A 22,131-nucleotide genomic window follows, 5' to 3' on the forward strand; every position below is an offset into this window, starting at 1 on the left:
GATGGGACAACTTCCCTGCTCGACAACATGTAGCTCACATTCCTCGGATTCCTCAAGACTCGACTCTGAGCTCCCTTCTTGCACAGCTGTTTGGGCCTACCTTTTTATAGCTCCATGACGTCCAGCCTGTTTGTGCTTATCCATAAAAATCAATTTAATCCCACTAGCCACCGATGTTAAGTTTTGAATATGTGCTGTTGTGTCCTTCTTTTTCAGCGGCTTATTTTTAGCTGAGCTCTGCGAGGTCACCTCATGAGGAGAAAATATGAGTGAGGGGTGAGAAAAAGCAGCTGTCAGGAATTCATAAGTATAAACTTCATCCCATGTCTGACGCAGAGGGAAATGGACCGTCACTGCAGTAACAAAGAACGCTTACATTTTGTACAGAAATGTGATCTTGTGATTATTTCCTCTGTTAGAACACATTTTATAAATGTTAAATATGGCAAATACGATAACTATTAAAGTTTAGATTGGTAAAACCAGTGCCTCCTAAATCCAGAGCCCGGTTCACTTTGTAACTCCATGTTGTCTGTTTTTTCTTCACAGTCAAAAGAGCCTCTCCACCACCGACTAAGACACTGTTAGAAAGAAATGTCTTACAAGGTCACAAGAAGACTGAAGGCATCTCAAAAGTAGGTTTTGGTAAACATGGGGCAACACAAAGGGTCGTTACAGAAGTATAATTATCCAGTTAAGATAAGTGAAGTGATTTTGGGACCATTCTTCTTAATGTCTAGCAAACCGTGTAATTCTGCCTCTTGCAGTACCCTCCAGGTGAACTCAAGTTGTCATGAAAACTCTTAAATTCTTGTGCCAGTTTCTGGAGGACTTGAACCAACTGTGTCCCTGTGTGGGAGGAGAAAGTCCTGGGATCGAACGTAAAACGAAGTACAAAATAATGACTTACAATTAACTCCCAGCTGCTCTGTAGTTATGTGGTTTTACAGCATGCCTCAGGGTAGTGCATACGGACCCCTGAAATAACTAAAGCTGTAATTAAGGTTGCAGCGTTTTCCCTGTTTTTACCCAACCCAGACATAGGGAATACCTCGGGTCTGACATGAGCAAGAATGTTCACTGCAGTCCCACTGAGCGCACGCAGGGAACACGAATCAGGAAAGCAGTTTGTATCAGAAATGTGATTTCTAAATGTTGCTGAGCGGCACAGCTCACCTCAGCCGCTGGACCTGTGCTGGAGACAGTAAACACGCTCATCTGCTGACACCTAAAGGACAAACAGGAATTTTGTGGCTGGAATATAAAAATGACTGTTGCTCATCTTAAAAAAAAAAAAAAAAAAGACAACAAAAAGAGGAAATGTTTATATTCAAATAGTCTTTATTTAAAAATTACAATAATTCACAGTTCATTGGGAATTACAGCACACATTTAAATGTGATGAGTGTTCATTAAAATATATTGCTTTGGTTATAGTACCCATATGCATAATATAATGTAAACCAATAGGTCCAAACAATGATGGAAATGTAAAAATGAGCCTATGTATTTGCCTGCTTTTTGAAACGAATTAGTTGGTTGAAAATGAAATAGACACATTTTAATTGTCAAATCAGGTGATTTTCCAAGAACAAAACACAAAGTGAGATACAGTATACATTTAATTTTGTCACCAAAAATAATAAAATATCAATTGCTGTGTAAATGAAGCTAAAAAAAAGGCTTAAAAATAGAGTCTATAAAATATTCATACATGTACAGAGAATGTCATGAAAGCCTCTGTTAGTGCGGAAGTATTCAGAATCTGCATAATTCATAGAGAAATGACAGATAAATAAGTTATGGACAAAATACTTCGAGACTTCGCTCAGCGATGGTGGCTGTGTTAACAACACAGGGTGATTAATCTGCCACGCTCGCTTAATTTTAAGCTTGTCACGTCTGCAGGAGGCAAATACGACGCAGATCACCACAACAACTTCATATTGTAATCTCAGCCCTCCATCTTTCACAGTGGTTTTTGGAAAGATTCAGTTTCCATTTCTGCACATTATTAGTGTCATACTCTTCAAAGAATCAAGGAGAACATTCATATTACGTCAGCTGGAGCGCTGTCACGGTGAAAAACTGCTCTCGTCAACTAAGAGATGCGTTATAAAATGAATGCAAAAATTCAGCTAGAACTGACCTCCAGTCTGTTTTCACATGGCAGAAAATACAGCAAACACTGATGAGGACCACCACTGCGGACATAGTGTTTCCAACATTTGAATCCAATTAAAGTTAAATAAAAGGACTTTCCTTAATTTTATGCATTTCAAAGTAAATTTGATGATGAAAAGTGTCTAGTGTCAGCAAAATACATTAAAGGTCTTGCAAAACAAATTACAGTGTATTCACCTAACATTGAACAGAAAGCATGAGTCTTACTCTACGTAATGTCATGAACAGTATTGTGATAAACACACTGCCGTACTTGCAGCAAATGTCTTTGAAATAAAAAGTCCCGTCCTCCATCGGACATCTATATAGTTGTGTTATGTGTAATATTGCACATTATCATATACTAATAACTTTCTGGTGTCAAGTACCGCGACCTCCACCACCACTCAGTAAAATCTAGAAAAGGCCTCCCATTGGACTGCACTGCAACTGGGAGAAAAGAACCATTTTTTAAACTGAGCTCAGGAAATGGAGATCAATGACACCATTTAATAACTTACAAAATCTTACACAATAAGGTCCAAAACCCTTTGGAACAGTTAAACGTCTTCTTTTAGAGTATAAAAACTGTCTGCTATAACTTGGTGACGTGGAAAAATAATTCATACATTCTTAATTTCAATCATTTCTAGAATAATTACATTATATTTTAAAGTACCACTTAGTTCAATGAACATTATTCATACTTCTCCTTTGCCTCCTGCATGTAAATTTTCTTGCAACATCAAAGGAGGAAAAAGTTCCCTCTACTGGAACACACCAGTCTTTATGACCTCTGAAGACCAGCAAAGGATACTTGCTTGAAACTCCTTCCCTGCTTTGAGGCACAAATACAACCTGTGGATGGTTGAGATCATAATATTTCCAAGTTACCTTTAAAAAATGTAAAGTTAACTGACAACCATTCAATTCTCCCAGCTATGTAACAGGCTTGATCCACAGTGACGGATGAAATCTCCCACCCATTCATAACAGTTATACATGTTGTAACAATCCCAAAATTCTACTGAAAAACATCAGCTGTGCATCACCTGAAGTGAACCGCAAAACTGTGTCATCATATGAAACGTCAGTGTCAAGGCACAGATACAAAGATGGGCATTTGTAAGTACACAAACAGTAAATATCAAAAGCTCAATGTTTCAACACCCTTGCGTGAAGGGGCACGCAACCTGTGCCGTGATCTATTAGAGCTATACACTGAAGCTCCATTTAACAATAACTGCCAGTCTATCAATGTGAAAGCATTGCTGCTTATATTTGTGATCTTACTGAAAGGCAACAAACCACTGCAGTGTTTTGCCCCTTTCAACTCTCTGTTTAGTTGAAATGGATTCAAACACTCCAAACAAAACAATAAGCAGCTGTATCCAGCACATTATCTCAAATTCGTGTCGTGTATACTAGTTCCCAGCATGCAATGATTGAAAGGAAGATATGTCTTCCAGGATTTAATGAAACAAACAAGATAAAATCCCAGGTGAATACTGGATTATACTGGACTGGAGTGACTCCAGTGGGTTTCCTGCATAGCCCGTGTCTGCTGGATGTCTAGTGGACATCATAAACATAACAACCGAATAAATCAGCACTACGTCAAGGCGCTGCTAGTGTGAGTCTGATCATTTGAGCAGCAAAAAGCATTTGGTTCCAGCAACTCATATGTACGGACAAGTACTGTAAACATTTAAGAAAAGGTTCCATTAGGAATGTACTGCATTCATTGTTCCAAACTAGCTGAACCATATAACCCTTGATGCACGCTGAAAGATGGAGAATGTTAGGCAGAGTCACATGTAAGTAACCACAGCCCCAGCAATGGGCTGTGTTTAGGGCAAAGGGTTAATGTATGGGTGGTACTACATGTGTTTCCCCTGTTCAACCTAAATTAAAAAAGAGGCTAATCCAACAAACACACAGCTGGGGGGTTAGGGTTAGCCAACCCTAACCCCCCAGCTGTGTGTTTGACCCTCACTGGTGTTTTCAAGTGCTGTTTCCTTGTTCTTGCTCAAACAGCAGCATGGCGAGCTGGGAGCGAGAACCGAGACCTTCCAGGTTGCTCTGAACACATCTGTGATAGATGTCCTCACTAAGCCGTGGGTTGCAGGCTTGGGAGGTGTACTGCTGATGCAACGCTGGTTCCACCGCCCTGAACACGTGAAGACCCGAATACTTTACGAACATGTCAAAGATGTCCAGGGTCTCTAGAATCTCCTCATTCTCTTGGACGTCTGCCACCATTCGTGTGCGTGTTGCCATGTAGTCAGAGTTGTAAAAACACGCTTCTTCAAATGACCTGCGGTCAAAATGGCCTGCGTCTTTCACCAGATCGATTGTGACCGGACGTTGCTGGTTGTGATAAGCCACATCAGGCTTGTAGTCCTGGAAATGGACAGGAAAAAACACCTGCCAGTTGTTTATGGAATTCATGCGGCAGCGGTTCAGGAATTCTGAATTGACGTGTGTGTTAGCATTAGCCAAGAAGAAGAGCGTGTCAACCGGGTGCTTCTTCGAGATGATGTCCATGAATTTGATCTGGGATGGTGTTTCCGTCTTGACACTTATCCACGGGATCTTTACTGTAGGGTATTTGCGTTCATAAGCATTTATCTGAGTCTTCACGCTGGCAAATATGTCATTCTGGTTAACTTGCTGTGCCTCCACTGGGTCATAAATAAACAAGAATGTTAGGATGGCATTTTCACTGGTCTCAAATGCATTTGAGGCAAAGACTTCCAGGAAATGGTCGACATTGCTCCGGTCCTGCAGAGTAAGAGGTATAATGATATGAACCCTTGTAGCTTCAGTGACGTAGGGCATGGGAATGATCTCAATCCGACTCAAAGGTCGCACCAGATGAACCCGTTTGGTGATGGATCGGCTGTGACCTTTCTGGTTAACCACCTCCAGCTGAAGGTCTAAGGTGTACTCCATGCCCCTGGTGGGGTCAAAGCGCCTGTAACCATTAATCAGCTGCTGCTTCTTCAGGTGTAGGACAGGCTTGTACTTCTTGTTGAGCTCTCCCATGGCTACGTCAATGACATCAGCCACATCCATGCGATCAATACCGCTCAGTTCACACTTTGGAGAGCCATCGATGCATGAATAAATCTCCTCCTCCGTAAAGTATTCCCACTTCAGAACTTCAAACCGAGATTTTGGCTCAAAAGGTGGACTGATCCCAATGGGCCACTGGGCGCTTCGGTTGCCCTCAAAAGCAACCACGCTCACATTCTTTATTTCAGCCTGTGGAAACACAAGAAGCATTCTGATCTACACAGTTGCAAACCGACCACTGGCAGAACTAATACCATGTCAACCTGCTGTACAATACAGGTAAAACTGTTTAAATCCACAATAGAGGTACACAAAGAGAAGCCAGGTTTTTGCCTGAAAATCAGCTTACCTGCAGTTTAGCAATCTCATCGTAAGTCTTCTGGAGTTCAATCTCTGTGAAGTATCTGTGCAACCGGTACATCTGTTCAGGGTCAGACACTGGATGGACAGTAAGAGCTTTCTTGAACTGTTCATTCTGCTCTTTACTGGGATCCGAGTTTTTTCCCAGCTCATAATGGTGGTACTGAAGGCCCTACGAAGAAACAGAGAGGTCTTTTCATGAGGCGTCTGAAATCCGGCATGACAGAAACATGTTTCTCCAAGCTTAGTTCTTACGCTATGCTACTCTGACTCAGACAAACATGACATGATATCCAGGCAGCATCTTGGGCTCATCTTCACCGTGACTGTATAGAAAACACTGAGATTCATCCTGTAAGAATACCACTGTTATGCAACCGCAGTTTTGGTCATTTTCAGAAGCTAAATTTGTTCTGGGAATATGAGGTTTAGGAGATGTTTTATCTTAATTAATTTCACCACTTTTTATGTTAATAAATTCTGACCTAAGCAGCATCAGGTTAAAAAGCAACAGCTAAGAAATTAATGATGAAACCTACAGTGCAAGTGGCACCTGAATCCCACTTAAAGACACAGTCATTTAAGCTGAAAACAGAGTAACCACCTAAGGAGCTTGAGTGATTAAAAAAAGTGAATCCAATCTGATAAAGCTATTAAAAGAACAAAGAATGGAGACGCTGCTTAACTGAGCAGCAAGGCCACTCAGCCAACAGCCTGTAGTGGTACACTTAGTGAAGCATTGTCCATGCCTAATTGTCATCAATGCTCTCTTAACACATAAATTGATGTCTGGCTCTACGTTCAAGCTGTTTTCTTCACCCACACCAGGCATTTTAACTTTCCCCCTGCTCCTCTCCCTTATCTAGGGAGGCTCTGTTGGAGCTCTTCTGGCTCAGGGCGCTTTAGTTTGCCATGCGACTCACTCTCAATTGTGTAACAAGATGGTTTCCTGCACTGGGTCATGGCCAAGGAGGAGAAAATGGAAGCAAAAGGCAGTGGAACAAGTCAGCAATAAAGTATTGGCCCACATGTATACTATAAAAACAGTAAGGACACATTCACACCGATAACCTTCTAACAATGTTTTTTAATGTGTTGACAAAGACCACAAACTTACGCCTGGACAAAGCAAACTGTGCTGAACACAAACAATCGCCTGAAAGGGCACTAGGACAGATCAGGGCTCCACAGAGCTTGTTTGACCTTAAATGCTAATGACATTACAGGAGCAGAGCATGTTGACCCACAGGGGATTTTCACACCATTGAACCTAAGCAAGGCTGAACTCTGCTGTGCTCTGCTTGCCTGTTTACCTATTCCACGTTGCTGCAGGAGCTGTGCAAAAAAAAGAATGAAAGGCTAAAGGGTATTAGCAATCTACTCTGTAATATAAATACCACCTCTGTGCTAGCATGGTAATTACAGTTTTATATGGCTGTCTGTCAGTTTTAAGTGCCGTCCCAGAGGCAAAGCATGATTTCTGTCGTGACAGCTTTGTTTTTCTGTTCAGCAGGAGAACCCCTGCTGGAACCCGTCTCACAGCTCTTCTGAATGACAGTCTCCTCATTCTTTTTAACTATGAACTGCCTCATTTGGTTCCCTTTCGACATCAAACAGCGAGAAGCTGAGATACAACATTTTATAGATTAAAAAATGTATGTACTATTGAAAAGAGATCAAGAACACACTCAACCTACCTCGTATTCACTGACACAGTTGGTGCTGGTGTAATCAATGATGCATCTTCCGAGCCACTCATCAGGCCTTGCGCTCAGGATGTCGTTCCTACAGTTTTCCAGGAAGGGCTGGAGCCGGAGGAGCAAGGTACGTGACAGGAGGTACCCGAACCCTCCGTAGCAGTACCTCCCCTCCATCTCCCCACCTATGAACTCCTCAGGACTGCCCATGTAAAGCTCTCGGTCCATACTGAGGTGATCCACCAGGAATTTGATCCTGTCGGCTTCTGTGTAAGCGTCATCTTGGACAAAGTAGAACCAGTCGTATTCATTGATGTAATGGTCTAAAATGTATTTGATATTCTGAAACATGTTCCATATCAGTCTCTCGTCTCCGTGAGAGACAACAAACATGCCGTGAGGGACTTTGCGGTTGCGCATGCCGGTGAAGAAGACGACAGTGTCCAGGTGATGGCTAATGGTGCGATTGACAGCTACGCCCAAGGTGTTTATGGTGTTTTTGGATGTCAAGACCCCGACGAACAGACGCTCTCGCATCCCCAACTCTGTGCTTATGTATTTAGCCCTGAAAAAGAGATCAAACAGCTACTGACTAAATGCTGCTTTGGGAAAAAAAACACACAAAGAAAACTAGAAGATAAACCTTCACCAGTGCTGACTAATTCTCCAACTTATTGTCACACTAAAAATACATTATTTTGACCATTTCGTTTTCTGTAACTTTTGTGTTCAGTTTATTACACAAGGCAGAGATTTGGGATCCAGTCTCATCCTCATGGGATTCTGTCCACTAAAATTCAAGGAAATTCTGGATGTTTTGAAATGTCTCACGCAGACAAACAAGAAAAACCATAAGCTCTTCGGGAAAGTAAACATGCGAGAACTTGAATTGTGATTCATCACTGCAACCGCAACCCAACCCAACATCTATTTCCCTGTTATAATGTAAATGGCATAAATTACCCCTCATATTGGAACTGCAATGATTTATAGATGAACTGTTGCAAAGCAAATAAAGCGAAACTCAATCATTTTGCAACCAAAAATGCCCGAACATTTGTTGCTCCCAGCATCTCAAACATAGGGATTTGCAACTTTTATTGTTCATATATGAGAAAATTAAATGTATTTGGGGTTTTGCACAAACAAGACATTGGAAGAGATTACTCTGAGCTCTGAACAGTTGCAATGAGCTTTTCATCCATTAAACTAAATCAATAATCAGCTAATCGAAGAACCAGTCGGCATTGATCGAGAAGGACAATAATCATTAGCTGCAGCCCTGCCCTTCAAGCTGCCTTTGAAGCCTGGGTGCTTGAGTGCTGGCAGCCCTGACTTCTGCAGAACTTTTCCACTGGGAAAAGTCTCTTTCTCAGAACTGCACAGCAATGCAACCGCTCTGGGTGTGAAGGCTAACACTGAAACAAGGTCTCTATCCAGGAAATCTTGGAAACGTGTGCCTGTTTACAAAGAAAATGTGGGGCATGTAGTTAATGATAGCTCTGTGGCAGGGAGGGCATGGGCTGCAGACTTTTATCAGACTTTGATCAAGGCCATTAACATGAGGGAGAGGGGAAATACTTCAGGTTTATACTTAGTTAGGCCTGCTTTTAGTGTAGTTTCATCAGCTTTTTCTTCATCTTGTCAGTGGAAAAGCTCATGCGCACATGAGAACACCTGTACAGCTGGCATTATGTGGACTAACACCATGATTTATCATTAAGTGAGGATGAGCTCCAGTGCGGCCCGCTGTGCTGTAGGCTATAATAATGAGGTCTGTGTCCAAAACAAGTGTAAGCCATTTATTATGTGCCTGCTTTAAGGAATGTGTTCACCATGCACAGTAAATGACCGTACAAAGCTCACCTGAAAACTTTCTTTGGGGCGCTCTGCTGGACTTGTTTATATGGGACTATTCTTGGTTCAAAATCCTCTTCGGACTCCACATCGTTGATGGTCGAAATGGAGTTGGGCTTCCGGGCTCCTTTGAGCTGTCCATCCTGCCCCACGGTCACATCCTCGCCCTCCTTACCGTCAAGGTAACACGCTTCTTCCGTCCAGTTTACGCTCAACAAACTCAACGTGAAGCCTAAAGAAATGCCGATTACCACCGGGCCGACAGACCGCAGGACAGAAATAAACGCTGAAAATCTCATCTTGTGCGTCGGCTCTTCTGTCTTAGCAGTCCCGCGTCGCTTCAGAAAAGCGTCCGAGCAGGCCTCTGGTCCGGGACAGGTCAACTGTGCATCAAGTGGGACGCGAGGCGGCTGTATCGACGCTTAACTTCAGGAAAAGATGTAGGTTCTTCCTTAAAATTTACGCAGGACTCTTACGTGTCAGTATAGCTGCGACATTGCTCCTCCCCGGCTCGACGTTAGCGCCAGAGGCCGGTCTAGTTCCAGACCGTGTGGATGAGTACAGGCTGCGCAGCGCGGAGGGATACTCAATAAGACCTGGCTGAAGGCAGGGCAATGCGTCCTGGAACACAACCAAAGTGTGTTTGCACCTGGTGACAGCCTCAGTTCACACATGCGGTCATATTTACTGAACTATAACAGGTAATGCTTCCTGCATTTTTGTTCTGCTTTTTCCTTTTAAATGAACTGAAACTACAATCACATACCGCTATTAATATTTAAAAACACATAGCTGAAAATAACAGCTTAGAAAATAACAAGTCGTAAAGGTTATTAAACCACTGTAATTGGTGAAGGACATACCTGCATTCACTTAGATCTCTATATATATATATTTTGTTGAGGTTTTGTAACTTTTCATTTAATGCCACTTAATACTTCCACCCCACTACAGTTCTATTTTACTCATTACATTTATTTAACAGCATTAGTCTATGTGTTTCTTTACACATTAAGATTGTATGTACAAAAAAAATGATGCGTTATTATTAAAACTGACCGACAGTATACATAATACTTCACATTTTTTCTGCATTGAGTGCTATTACTTTTGATACTTGAATTACATTTTGTTACTGATACCTGTATATACTTAAAGTAACATCTTCAGTGCAGGACTCTTGTGATGGAGTATTTTGGCCGTCTAGTTTTGCTACTTATGTAAAGGACTTGAATACTCCATATTTTTATTGCACTCAAAAACTTTCATAGTTTTTAACGCTTTCATTTCATTTGTAATTTGCACCTCTCTTGGCCTATTTCAACATGTAACACTATGTATTAATACAATATAGACTGTGTTTTATGTAAACTGAGCATCTCTGGCACAAACATTTCTCTCAGGATCTTATTTCATCTTAAAGAAAACGGTGGCTCTTATAATACCAACACTTGTATCTTGTTTACATTATCATCCTTTGTTGGACTCATAAGGTGCATATCCAGTCTGACTGTACAAACACATTTCGTATAATTTGTTTGATTTCAGATGTATAATCTGATATAGTCTGTTATCCGATAGATCTGATTCTGATCTAATGTAACAGATATAAATACTGTGCCTCGGGCTCCAAAAGAAGAAGGGACGCAGGTAGATTTTTGTGTGTCTTGTGAGTGATTAAAAACAATAGGGGCTTAAATGTAATCAAAAATATTACAACCTTGTGAAATCCATTGTTTTTTCATTGAATTTGCCCCATCCATATCACATTACTTTTTTTTAAGGATTCATCCAGTGTTTAAAATGAGCACAATTGTCGCTGAAGAACATCTTTATTAAGGATCGAGAAGAAAAGCACTCAGTCAGTAGCAGAAGTCTCTCCCTGCAGCTGCTTCATGTGTATTTCAGTGATGATTAGCTCAGCTTTCAGCTCATCCACCTGGCTCTTGCTGTTCTCTATCTGGCCTCTGCGCTCCTCACCCAGATGTCAGGGGCAGTGGGCTTTGTAGTCTGCTCAGTCGATCTTTCAACTGCATCTTTTTGAGTCTCTCCTGAAACTCACTGCCCCTGATCTCACCCGTCTCACTAAGACCTCCATCCTCCCCCTGAGCCCCTGACCTATACAACAGCAGCAGCAGAATGAGAGAAGACCTCATTGTGCAGGTGCAGATCTTCAGACTGGTACACTTACAAGGTCAGCGTGTTTTGATATATTCTTCCCACTTCAGCTGGATGAATAGAGTCTTTGTGATTGACAGCTTAACAAGATTAAAAGTCTGACATGATTCAATATGGTTCCTGTGCTGGTGCTGCTACAGGCTGCTGATGTACTGTCTTACACACAAACAGTCCATATATGAACATAGATTAAGACCAACACACGTACACATCGCATCACTTTCAAGGTAGTGACGATTATCTGACTTTATTAAACATAATTTTATGAATACACTTCAATTTTAAGTGAGTATTTTGTCATTGCATCTCCTTGTTTATGTCCCCTTTCTGTGATATGTGACTAAAATATAAATATAACAGGTTTCCTCTCTTGGAATATTGTCATTGTGTTCTCTTGTGCCCTCTGGTGGTAAATAAAATACCTGCAGTGCCTCAGTTCATCTGAATTTAGGTCATAACGGGGTTATTCAAATCTGTCAACCTGTGATCAAAGAGTTAGAGAATAAGCAGTGACTTGCACTAATTTAACATTTAAATTCTTTCAGTAGTGGACTATTTTTACACAGACTGACTCTTGAACACGCCGTTTGCATGTTTACATGTGCACAGGTTTACCGCTAGATGTGTCGACACCTCACCGACAGATGGCGCCACATGATGAAGATAAACAGCCACAACTCAGTGGTCACCTTTTGTGTTTGTGCAATTCCTCCCTGTATGAAACATTAATGCTCACTCACAGGTCAAAAGTCTTGGCAGCCATCATTTAATCTCCATAACTTTGCAACGCTGTGTGTATTTTAATCCAAATCCTGACACAGACTATTATTACATATTTTTATTATAATACATGTATTATTTAAATAACACATTTAGAGCAAAGTACAGCCTTAGCAGAGGCATATGCTTTAGCTCTTTATAGTGTAAATTGGTTATACATGATTTATGAATTTTGTTGTAGACATGAAGGTCTGAAAATGTGATGTGATTTAGTTTTCTAATCTCTTTCTAGATCAGTTTGAAAATATATCTGTGGTATGAGTAACTGTTCAGCTAGTATTCAAGCAGAGGTTCACAATTTTCCAAGTCTTTCATAAAACATTAACCAGCTGCACACATGAACACTAGAACTTTGAAGGTTGTGCTTGCTGTAATAATTCCTCCTTTTCACACAGGTCCTGAAACAATTCTTTTGCATAATGATTCAATGTAAGTGATGGGGGATTAAAAAAAAAAAAAAACAAAAAAAAAAAACGCTTTTGTGTGAGAAAATACTTCCCAGAGTTTATTATGAAGCTAATATGAGGTGTCAAGAGTCTGAGTTTAAAAATAAATCGAGTTGATTGATAGATATCTTGCACTGTTTAAGTCTTTTTAGTACAAAATTCCCTCTTATTGATAATATCCCTCCATGTCAGCGAGGAAAAACTGTGGGGAACATGAAGGAGGGTATTTGTTCTGAAAAGCAGTGGTGGACTCAGGCTGCCTGAGAGGCAGAGGTGAAAGAAAGAAAAAGAAAAAAAAACTTAAAAAGGGCACCAACTGCATGTGCTGCACAACTGCATCATAGTATTTATCGTGTTATCTTGGACACTGGGCAACCGCAGAGGGCATTTAATCATGTTTTTTCTACAAAAGGGGCACACAAGAGGGCACTTTTGCAGCGTTTTGGACCATGGGAACATGCGTGAGTCCACCAGAGATAAAAAGATGTAACTTTGTCTTTTTGTCTCAGCCTGCTGAAGCCTCATATTCAGATAACAGCGGACATTGCACAGAAGGCGAACTGTCCATGACTTAGTGACATTCAAATGCATTAGGAAGGGATCCCCTACTGGCCAGTATTGACAGGAAGAATAATTACAATAAGGATATTCTGTCGCAGTGTTCATGTGGGAATCTGTCTGTTGTTTTAAGTGAGTCTTTAAAAATCGCCAACCTATCCTTTAACTAAGTGGAAGCTGAGGTAAACGTTTAATCTGGCATGAAGCCGGTGTCTCCTACATTGTTCAAGGGCCTGTGAACGCATCAGTTTAGGTGTCCTTATCAGCTGCCTGAAGAAAAACGGTAAATGTCACTCGCAGCGGCGCCGCTTCTGTCCTTCAACGCTGGAGTTATTCCTCACATGCTAAGTTTCAGCGTGTCAGAGCCTGTACAGATCTTTAATGCAGCTTTAAGACTTATCACGTCTGTTTCTGTTCGGTGTTTTTAAACGCGCCCGGCGTAATTGCGGTAATGGAGTGTCGTGTGTTGTCCATTCAGAGTCATGTTGTTAGGGGATACGTTGGGAACAAGTCGGCAACGTTTCCTTTGCAGGTAAGAGCTGGATCTTCTGTTCAGGTTGCCCGACTCAGTTTGGGCTCCAAGAAAGAGGAAAAACAGCATTAAACAGACGGAGAAATATTTGGAAAATGCGTTTTGTTTTACAGCGTGACTTCCTGAGTCTTGCGTTTTTTGCAACAGTATTTCCTGTCCTGTGGAAACATCACAGGCCGTTTTCCAGTTTTCAGAAATGACCCACCGAGCTTCTTAGACAACAGCTGCATATTAAAAAAAACACTGAAATATCCACAAACTCCATGAAAATTTGGCTCGAATGTGACAACGAGATTGGAGAATGATCTAGAGTCTCGTTGCCAGTTATTTCCACTCTGCAAAACATGTCTGCAGCCACAGGTAGTCAGCAGTGTAAACTAACGTTACAAGTTGGAGGTTGGTTTAAACATGGTGTTTGACTTACCTGAAGGGACTGTGAATTATTAAACTGGTTGAAGCCCCGTTCTGCCTGGCAGCAGCTTTTTTTTTTTTTTTTTTTTTTTTGTCCCCATGCAGAAAGCAATATTAAAGCATCATACCAAATACCAATGTTTGAGAAAGACCATAAGAAATCTGAATGTGATTTCCCACTCAAGGCAGCCATTGGTTTCATTTCCATATCACATTTCTGAGACTTTGTGTATTGATTGATTTGAAATATTTGCATTGTATGACCATGCAGCCTGTATGATGCAGAGGCTGCAAAAAGTTGAAGCGATGATCCGATTTATGCTCTTTTAGTCAAACACGGCTCCAGTCAGAGCCCAGCAGGTCCACCATGCTGTTCCCACAGTGCACGATGAACCGATGAAGCTCATTGAGATCTTGGGTCACACAGATGTCATTGTTCTCCGTTTAAACAGCTGCTTCATTACTCTGTTTCTCAGGTGCTGGGCTTTGAAGTGGACTCCATCAACTCTGTGCAGTTCTCCAATCATACAGGTTTGTTTAGTTCTTTTCCACAGTGTGACACAGCTGAAGGGTTTTTACTGTGTCCCAAAGTAGATGAAGTCGTTTTCCACTTTTTAATAACTCGACCCGTTCATGTTTTTGTTCAGATGTGAAGCTGTGATTTATTTATTTTTTTATTACTATTGTAGTACATGGATCAGGAATGCTCTGACTCTGAAAGCCTATGAAGTTGTGATCCATGTAGTGTTGTTCAGTGTCTGAAAGCCTCTTTGTGTGGACTTTGACCACTAGCTGTTGTTTTGTTTGAATCTTTTGCTCTTCATGAACCAAAAACTGCAGATGATTTGTTGGGTGAGAAATTCAATCAAAGTCTTTGTTAAGGATACACCCAACACATGAGTGAAAAAGACTGAACGAACACAAAACTGTGTTCACTCCACTGTGCACCTTTTAATTAGGCGGCCTCGATGTAATCACTGTCTGGAGTTCTTGTACTTTGCCTTGCTTGTGTATAAACCTTTGGATGAGCTCTGTATTCTTTATCTGACTCAGTAAAGTGCAGCCTTTGTGGTCATCAGTCGGGTTGAGAGGAGGAGACTCTGCACTGTGTTTAACCTATAAAGTTAATGTTTTCTAAGAACCACCTCTCTGTCATCAGCTTATCTTACTTTGAAGTTTGGGTGTATCTGTGGGAGTTGCTTAGTGTGAATACCATCTTTTAAAGTTGATGCAATTGAGGCAAAGTCAGCTGTTAGAGTAGTTTTAAAGATGCAGCAATCACCTAAAGTTTTCCTTTAATTTGAGGATACTGAAGATTTACACCCAAAATTAACCTTCCAAAAAAAACAGACACAAAACATCCTGTAACACAGAGTCTGACAAACAGAAACCTGAAGGGGGTAACACAAAAACAAATAAAACTTAACATAGATACACATGCATGTACAAATACACTTAACATCTCTGTTGGAGTTTATTACAGACAATTCACATTTGGATGTGAGTATAATTAGTTGCATGATATGTGTATTTACGTTTTCATAGCCACATCATAGTTTGAGGAAAAGCTTTGTTACAAATGTGGACACAGCTGAGCTGATACCAGGAAACAGATTTCGAAGGAGTCAAATCAATCACATATGGAGGCTGATAAAAGCCAGACATCTTTGCCTCTGGCCTGTTAATTATCCTTTTTCTTTCTCTCTCTCTCTATTTATATATAAAATAAATGTTAACAGCCCTATCATTATCCCACAGATATGCTTCATTATCGTCGCTTTGTGCAGTGGGCCAGTAAAATTGTTGCTCCATCATTGCTCGATTACGGAAAACAACAATCTATCAGGTTGAAACTTGCTTGCTCAAACACCTGCAGAGAGGACAGGATTATATTCTTCGGTTCTTCCTGCCAGAGTATGTGAAGAATGTGCTTTCACTGCAGGGGCAGGATACATTTGCACAGAGACCTCTTAGATCAATATATCTGCTCCACTGTAAGAGCAGACCGGTCAGTGTTGAGTGTATGGACGTCGACCGTAATCCTCATATGTGTAAATATTATTTTCACTTTCGTTGGAGGCATTAATGCACACTTTCCCCTCTAACCGCAGCACATGCCTCTACTTTGCCTCAAGCTTTCAGTTAAGTAATCTCTCCAGGAGGTGCTTTCACTGGCTCAGGGTCAGCTCGGGGCTCTGTGTGAACTCTGTGCTTCAGTATGCAGAATATACCAGAGTGTGTTTGTGTGGGTCCAATCATTTGCAGTCCGAACAGTCTTTGAGGGTTTATTCTCGGTTAACGGTGAAAGGGGGACAAAGAACGAGGGGAAGCTGGCAGCCAGGATACAGGCATCCCATCAGTCAGTGCGGGGGCCCGCTTGGCCCTGGACAGCAACCAGAGGGGCTTCAATAGAGGGAGTGGGGGGATGGGAAGATACAACAAGGAGGTGTAAACAGTTCTGTGTCTGTTCTTTAGATTGATAGACAGCATGGCGGCAATACCGCAGTTTTTCTTAGTTTAAGTTGGTCTAAAGTGTGTGATTCATGGTTCCCGCGGACCCTCAAGTCAATGTTTTTAAAATGTCATGTCGATTTGAATCTCCCCTCTCAATCCTAGGCTACGCCCATTGGAAAGGACAAGTACTGACGGCAGAGGAGCTGAATGTGCTGTATGAGGGCATTAAGCTCAATAAGGTGACCCACTATGACTACATCCTCACAGGTGAGTCTCAGCAGCGGATCCATGGGGAGTCAAGAAATGTGCAGATGAGAAAGCCCAAACATGGCAGCACGGTTTTATGAGAAGAGATGCTAAATTCTCCTCCAGCAGCAGCTTCAGTAGCACAAAAATCCAATGGAGCCTCAATGTAGTGCTGCATTTTGAGTGAAGGGACATGTTTCCCCCCAAAGTCACGGATGTGTTGACACCAGAATGTCAACCTCCACCCCTTTGACTGTGCCTGTCTATTAAAGGTCCACCATGTAGGATTCAGAGGCATCTAATGGTGAGATTGCAGATTGCAACCAGCTGAATGCCCCTCGCCCTCCAAGCGTGTAGTTGATCCTACTGTGGCTGCAAACCTCATGAAACACAAAGGCCCTCCTTAGAGCCAGTGTTTGGTTTGTTTGTTCATTCTGGGCTACTGTAGAAACATGGCAGGCTGCCATTGATTGATTGACTGAGTTCTTGGGAAGGGAACAGAAAAATAAACATTTTCTTCCTTTCGTCATTAAACTTTCATCCACAAGGCTACAGCAGGGACACGTCTTTCCTGGAGATGGTGGTTGACATCATTCAGGAGCTGAAGAAGGCCAATCCCAGCCTGATATATGGTGGGTTATCCACATCCTTCACGCCTCAAACTGATTAATCAATGATGAAAAGAATCATTCGTTACAGCTCAAACTTAATGTTGAATTGTCTTTTCCACAGTTTGTGATCCTGTTATGGGAGACCAGGGTGCTATGGTAAGCACTGTGCTGCTTTATGTCGGTTTATGTCATATTTAGTCTCTACATTTACGTGTGGCAAAGAAATCATGTAACTTTCATTCATATTGTCATAATTTCACTGTGGGAAATCCATCATTTTTGAAGAATTATGTGTTACTTGTAAAAACTGCAAAGAAACATGGAATGAATCTGTTTGTGGCGTCTGTTTCAGTACGTTCCAGAGGACCTGCTGCCTGTCTACAGGGACAAAGTCGTGCCTTTGGCCGACATCCTCACCCCCAACCAGTTTGAAGCAGAGTGAGTGCACTTCCAATCATTAAAATCAATTGTGCACTGTACAGCACAGTAAAGGGCATTATCAGGAGAAATAAAAGTTGTGGATCACTACCCCATGTAGATAAATACTGTGACTGTAGTTGCTGCTGTTTATAAAGCCTGGCCTGTTTCCATGCAGGATATTAACCGGGATGAAAATTAACACAGAGGAAGATGCTCTGAAGGTGAGTATCCTGCCTGTTTCTCCTTGTCTTCTATCTAATATGGTTCATGACAACAAAAATGACAAAGCTTGAGGAAATGGGACCCCTCTTACTCCCCAGGTGATGGACTTGCTTCATAAAATGGGTCCAGAGACCGTGGTCCTCACTAGTACAGATCTGCCATCGAAACATGGGGACCAATTCCTAGTGGCCCTTGGGAGCCAAAAAATAGGTAAATAAGACTTTCTCCAGACAGAACATCTAGTTAGATTTGGGGATTTAAGTCTTTATTTCTTGTTTCTGGTGGGAAAACCTTTGTGTCAATATGTGCCAGTCATGGATTTGATGCTCTTGTGTGGTTTTAAGTGTTGTTTTGATATCACTACCCCGTGTTTCCTCACTGTAGTCAAACCAGATGGGACCAACACCAGTCAGAAAATCTTAATGGACATTCCCAAAGTGGATGCTGTGTTTGTGGGGACAGGAGACCTGTTTGCTGCCATGTTGCTAGCCTGGACTCACCATCACCCCAAAGACCTGAAGGTCCGAACTAATCCAAATCTGAGCTAATTCTGCGACTGCACTCCATGAAAAACTAATCCCAGCTTCTCTCTGTTTTTCACAGGCTGCCTGTGAAAAGACTGTGTCCGTCATGCACCATGTCATCAAGAGGACCATGACTTATGCCAATGGTAGGGTTTGTGTGTGTGTTTGACGTCTGTTTGTCTTGTGGTCTCTCTAGTTTTTCTTGAAGTTGTTTGCTGGACATAAATTAACACTGTTTGTCAGCCGGTGGTGTACATTATGTAGGGGCCACTAGAATTTTCTTAAAAAACTCCTTTTGTGACACATCTTAATTGATTACATTATAGTTTGCTTTGTAACCAATTTGCTTTTACTGTTTTTATTATTGAGTAAAAGTCGATTCCATATGGAGGGAGGCGCACCAGTCGTGTTTCTCTTTTAACTGTATGTAAAAAGCCAGACTTCGAATTCACTGAGAGAAGAATGAGCCACATTTAGACCAGCTATTAAAATAGGATTTGAATCCGGATACATTGTCCAGATAATACACCATCCAATCTTGCCCTCGTGTTTGTGGTGGAAATTCTTGTGAGCTGAAGGAAGGAGTTCACCAGGAGACTTCAGATGTCTTATGCAGGAGTAGTTATTGCAGGCTTGATGGATCGAGGAGAAGTTGATGAACAACACAATGACCACAAGTGAACCAAGTGAACCACACCAAATTCTGAAGATGTCCCTTCTGATGGGGTGTATTAATACCCCCAGTGTCACATGTTTTCCTTTCTACTCTTTGAAATATTCCCTATTATGGATATTCTATACCTACCTTCTACATTCGTGGTACTCTATTGAATAGTCAAAACCAAAAAATAGCTCCTACCGTACTTACTTATGCCCTGACATCCAACCCTGTAACTGAGGACACTTTGACCCTATTCCTTTAAAATGTGACCTCGACCATTCCTCCTTGAATTGGTCCGGTCTCTCTGTACAGTTTGTCTTGGCTACTTCCGTAGTAAGAACAGGGGGAGAGAATTCCTATCTGCTGTCTGCTAGAATGGCCTCTAAATATTATGTTAATGTGTCTCTGTCTGAGGTCTCTGTGTTGTCCAACCTTGAGACCTTTGGGTGCCTAACTGTACAGAAGGTCTGTGATCGAAAAGCGTTTACACCTGGTATTTTTAATGCGTTCTTGTTATCCTCATTGAGATCGGATCTCTGTCCAGGTGACAGAAAATCAGCCCCAGACTCCCTTAAAAAATCATGGAGTTTTGTGGGTTGTTGAGTTAGGGGTAGTTAATTATTTGTCCCCTCTTTACACATTAAGTTATTTCTGTCTTTGGATTAAAAATCAGCTTGTCATGGTGTGTTGGAGTACCAGCATGTAGGCTGTGACAAGATGAATTGTATGATTTGTGAACTGCAGATCAGCTGTCAGATGAAAGCAAACCACACTCTCATACACACAGTTATTTCTCACTGTATGTCATTCATTTCCCACCCATGCAGCGTTCATTTTTCATGCAGTTCTGTTTAATAACACATCTTTCATGGCACAGAACAGACGTACAACCAGTATTTAGAGGTGTCTCTTTCTGCCTTCTTGCTCTCTAAATTTGGACAACAACCTATATTTTATGTTGGCTAAAAGCAGCCATCAGTGTTCTGTTGCGTACAGATGTCAGGACATTGTACACATTGTGTTTACATCTGCTAAGATCCGAACACAGTGCGAGCCAGACTACCTCCAGATGTGTTCCAGGCAGATCCGATCACATTCCAGTAATGACACATTTACATCTTGTATTAAATGCATGTTTTCTTTTCAGGACAACATGCCTGCATGCAGATCACATTTTGATACCAGGTGTAAATGAGGTCATTGACTGCCAGTAACCCGAAGTCTAAAAACCTGGTGTTTGCTTTCAACTGCTCTTCCTCTCCTCTCTCTGTCAGAGATTGCTGGTCCTGGGAAAAGGCCAAGTGCTGCACAACTGGAGCTGAGGATGGTTCAGAGCAAAGCCGACATCGAGAATCCTACCATTGTAGTGGAAGCTAAGGTTTTACAGAAGTCTTCGTGCTGAAGGCAGTAACGTTTTCTGTGAACATTCACATCGTGCTGGTACAAATCAGCTTCAAATCTGGGCCGTCCGCCAGACACATGTAGGATTTTCACATCAAAGACTGTCGCGCGTCTCTGCCTTACAGAATCTCTGAGGTTTTCATGAGAGGGGTCAGCAGGATTTGTCGTATGTACATTCTGCTCACACTGGAATCACTGCCACATGTGTCTGTACTATGGCCTGTGTAGACATCCTCTGCCCTTCAACAGAAAAAAGGACATTAGCCAACTATTAGATTCAAAGATAGTGTAAATGTACTTTAATCCTCCTCGACAACTCATTTAAAAAACAACTCATTTCAATCAAGCTGAATAGAAAATACACAGTACCAGTGATGCATGCACGACCAGGCCTCTACTTGTTTAGGTTATGATAGCTCATGAGGACTAGTCACATGTACTTAAAGTGTGTTGCTCACAAGGCATTATAAGCACATGATTATTTCTATAATATGATCAAAATAAAATGTGTTGGGCCAGATGTGGCGCACAGTGCAAAAGCAAAGGGGCTAACAGCTTCTTGGTGAGAAATATCTAATAATTTCTAATCGATGATGTCAGATTCAGATTTTATTGCATTGTGAGTTTTATGAAATGATTAAAAAAATGGTATGAATGCATGCAATGTGCTTATAATGTACTTGGGTGTTTTATCATGCACTTTAAGTAAAGTGTTACCACCTTATACATGCTGATTGGATGCATTGTAAGTGCTGAGATGTGTATCGTAACTCCCACAAATGTCGAACATCTTATGCAATTTATATGCAGTCTATACGGTCATTACTCCAATTTGTTTCACTTAGTTTTGCTTGAAACAAATTGTAACTTAAATGATAATCCTGAGAATAGTTGATGTCTAAAATTGTTCTTTTAATCAATTTTCTGATGTTTTTCACCTCTCTTTTTAATTATGCATTGCTTTCTTGAACTAGCGGATGTGTAACATGTTAGATCCATGTCTTTAACATCTCAAATTGAGGTATTTGCACAGATAATCTTTAATATATTTACTAATGATCATTGTTTTCATTATAACTGTTGTCATATCTCAACAAAAGAGTCTGTATGAGAGACCATGCTGTATAATAGCCTTAACAGGGTTAGGAAGAAAAACATTGGTTGTGAATGTTTTTGTGTACCAATGTAATAGTTGATCTTCTCACATACTGTTAGAAAGTCAAGTGCCAAACCTTGAGCTGCTGCTCTGATATAGAGCAATAAAAGAACAGAAATAATAAATAATGAATCTTTTACTGAAACTATGTTTTGAGTCCATTTTTATTGCTTATTTATTATTGCTAGGTTTTAGAATGACTCTTCAAAGCGTGTGGCATTTGTTTTTTACTGACACATTTTTTTTTGTTTTAAGGTCATTTTTGCTATGTGTGCATACAAACGCTAGCTCTTCTTTTTCATTTTGTAATGTGAAGGATTCAGACTCATAATCCCCAGATAAAGTTCAGGTGGAATATGGGTGAAGATGATGGGTA

The 22,131-nt window shown here is 41.2% G+C and overlaps 2 protein-coding genes across 2 annotated transcripts; one reads left to right on the forward strand and one right to left on the reverse strand.

Moving 5' to 3' along the window:
* Positions 1 to 1,323: 1,323 nt before the first annotated feature.
* chpfa (chondroitin polymerizing factor a) lies at positions 1,324 to 9,625 on the reverse strand. Its single transcript, XM_076746662.1, has 4 exons — positions 9,165 to 9,625; positions 7,299 to 7,863; positions 5,591 to 5,773; positions 1,324 to 5,430 (listed from the first exon to the last, which is right to left on the reverse strand). Exons 1-4 carry the CDS (start codon positions 9,452 to 9,454, stop codon positions 4,168 to 4,170), a joined length of 2,301 nt encoding a protein of 766 aa, XP_076602777.1. The 5' UTR covers positions 9,455 to 9,625; the 3' UTR covers positions 1,324 to 4,167.
* Positions 9,626 to 13,285: 3,660 nt separating this feature from the next.
* On the forward strand, positions 13,286 to 21,900 carry LOC143330672 (pyridoxal kinase-like). The gene is made up of 11 exons (XM_076747392.1): positions 13,286 to 13,649; positions 14,537 to 14,591; positions 16,677 to 16,781; positions 17,309 to 17,392; positions 17,493 to 17,527; positions 17,724 to 17,809; positions 17,967 to 18,012; positions 18,112 to 18,223; positions 18,398 to 18,534; positions 18,617 to 18,683; positions 20,473 to 21,900. The coding sequence occupies exons 1-11, from the start codon at positions 13,569 to 13,571 to the stop codon at positions 20,598 to 20,600; spliced, it is 936 nt and encodes a 311-aa protein (XP_076603507.1). The 5' UTR covers positions 13,286 to 13,568; the 3' UTR covers positions 20,601 to 21,900.
* Positions 21,901 to 22,131: the final 231 nt, after the last annotated feature.

The sequence above is a fragment of the Chaetodon auriga genome, chromosome 13, assembly GCF_051107435.1.
Source record: "Chaetodon auriga isolate fChaAug3 chromosome 13, fChaAug3.hap1, whole genome shotgun sequence".
Classification (NCBI taxonomy): Eukaryota; Metazoa; Chordata; class Actinopteri; order Chaetodontiformes; family Chaetodontidae; genus Chaetodon; species Chaetodon auriga.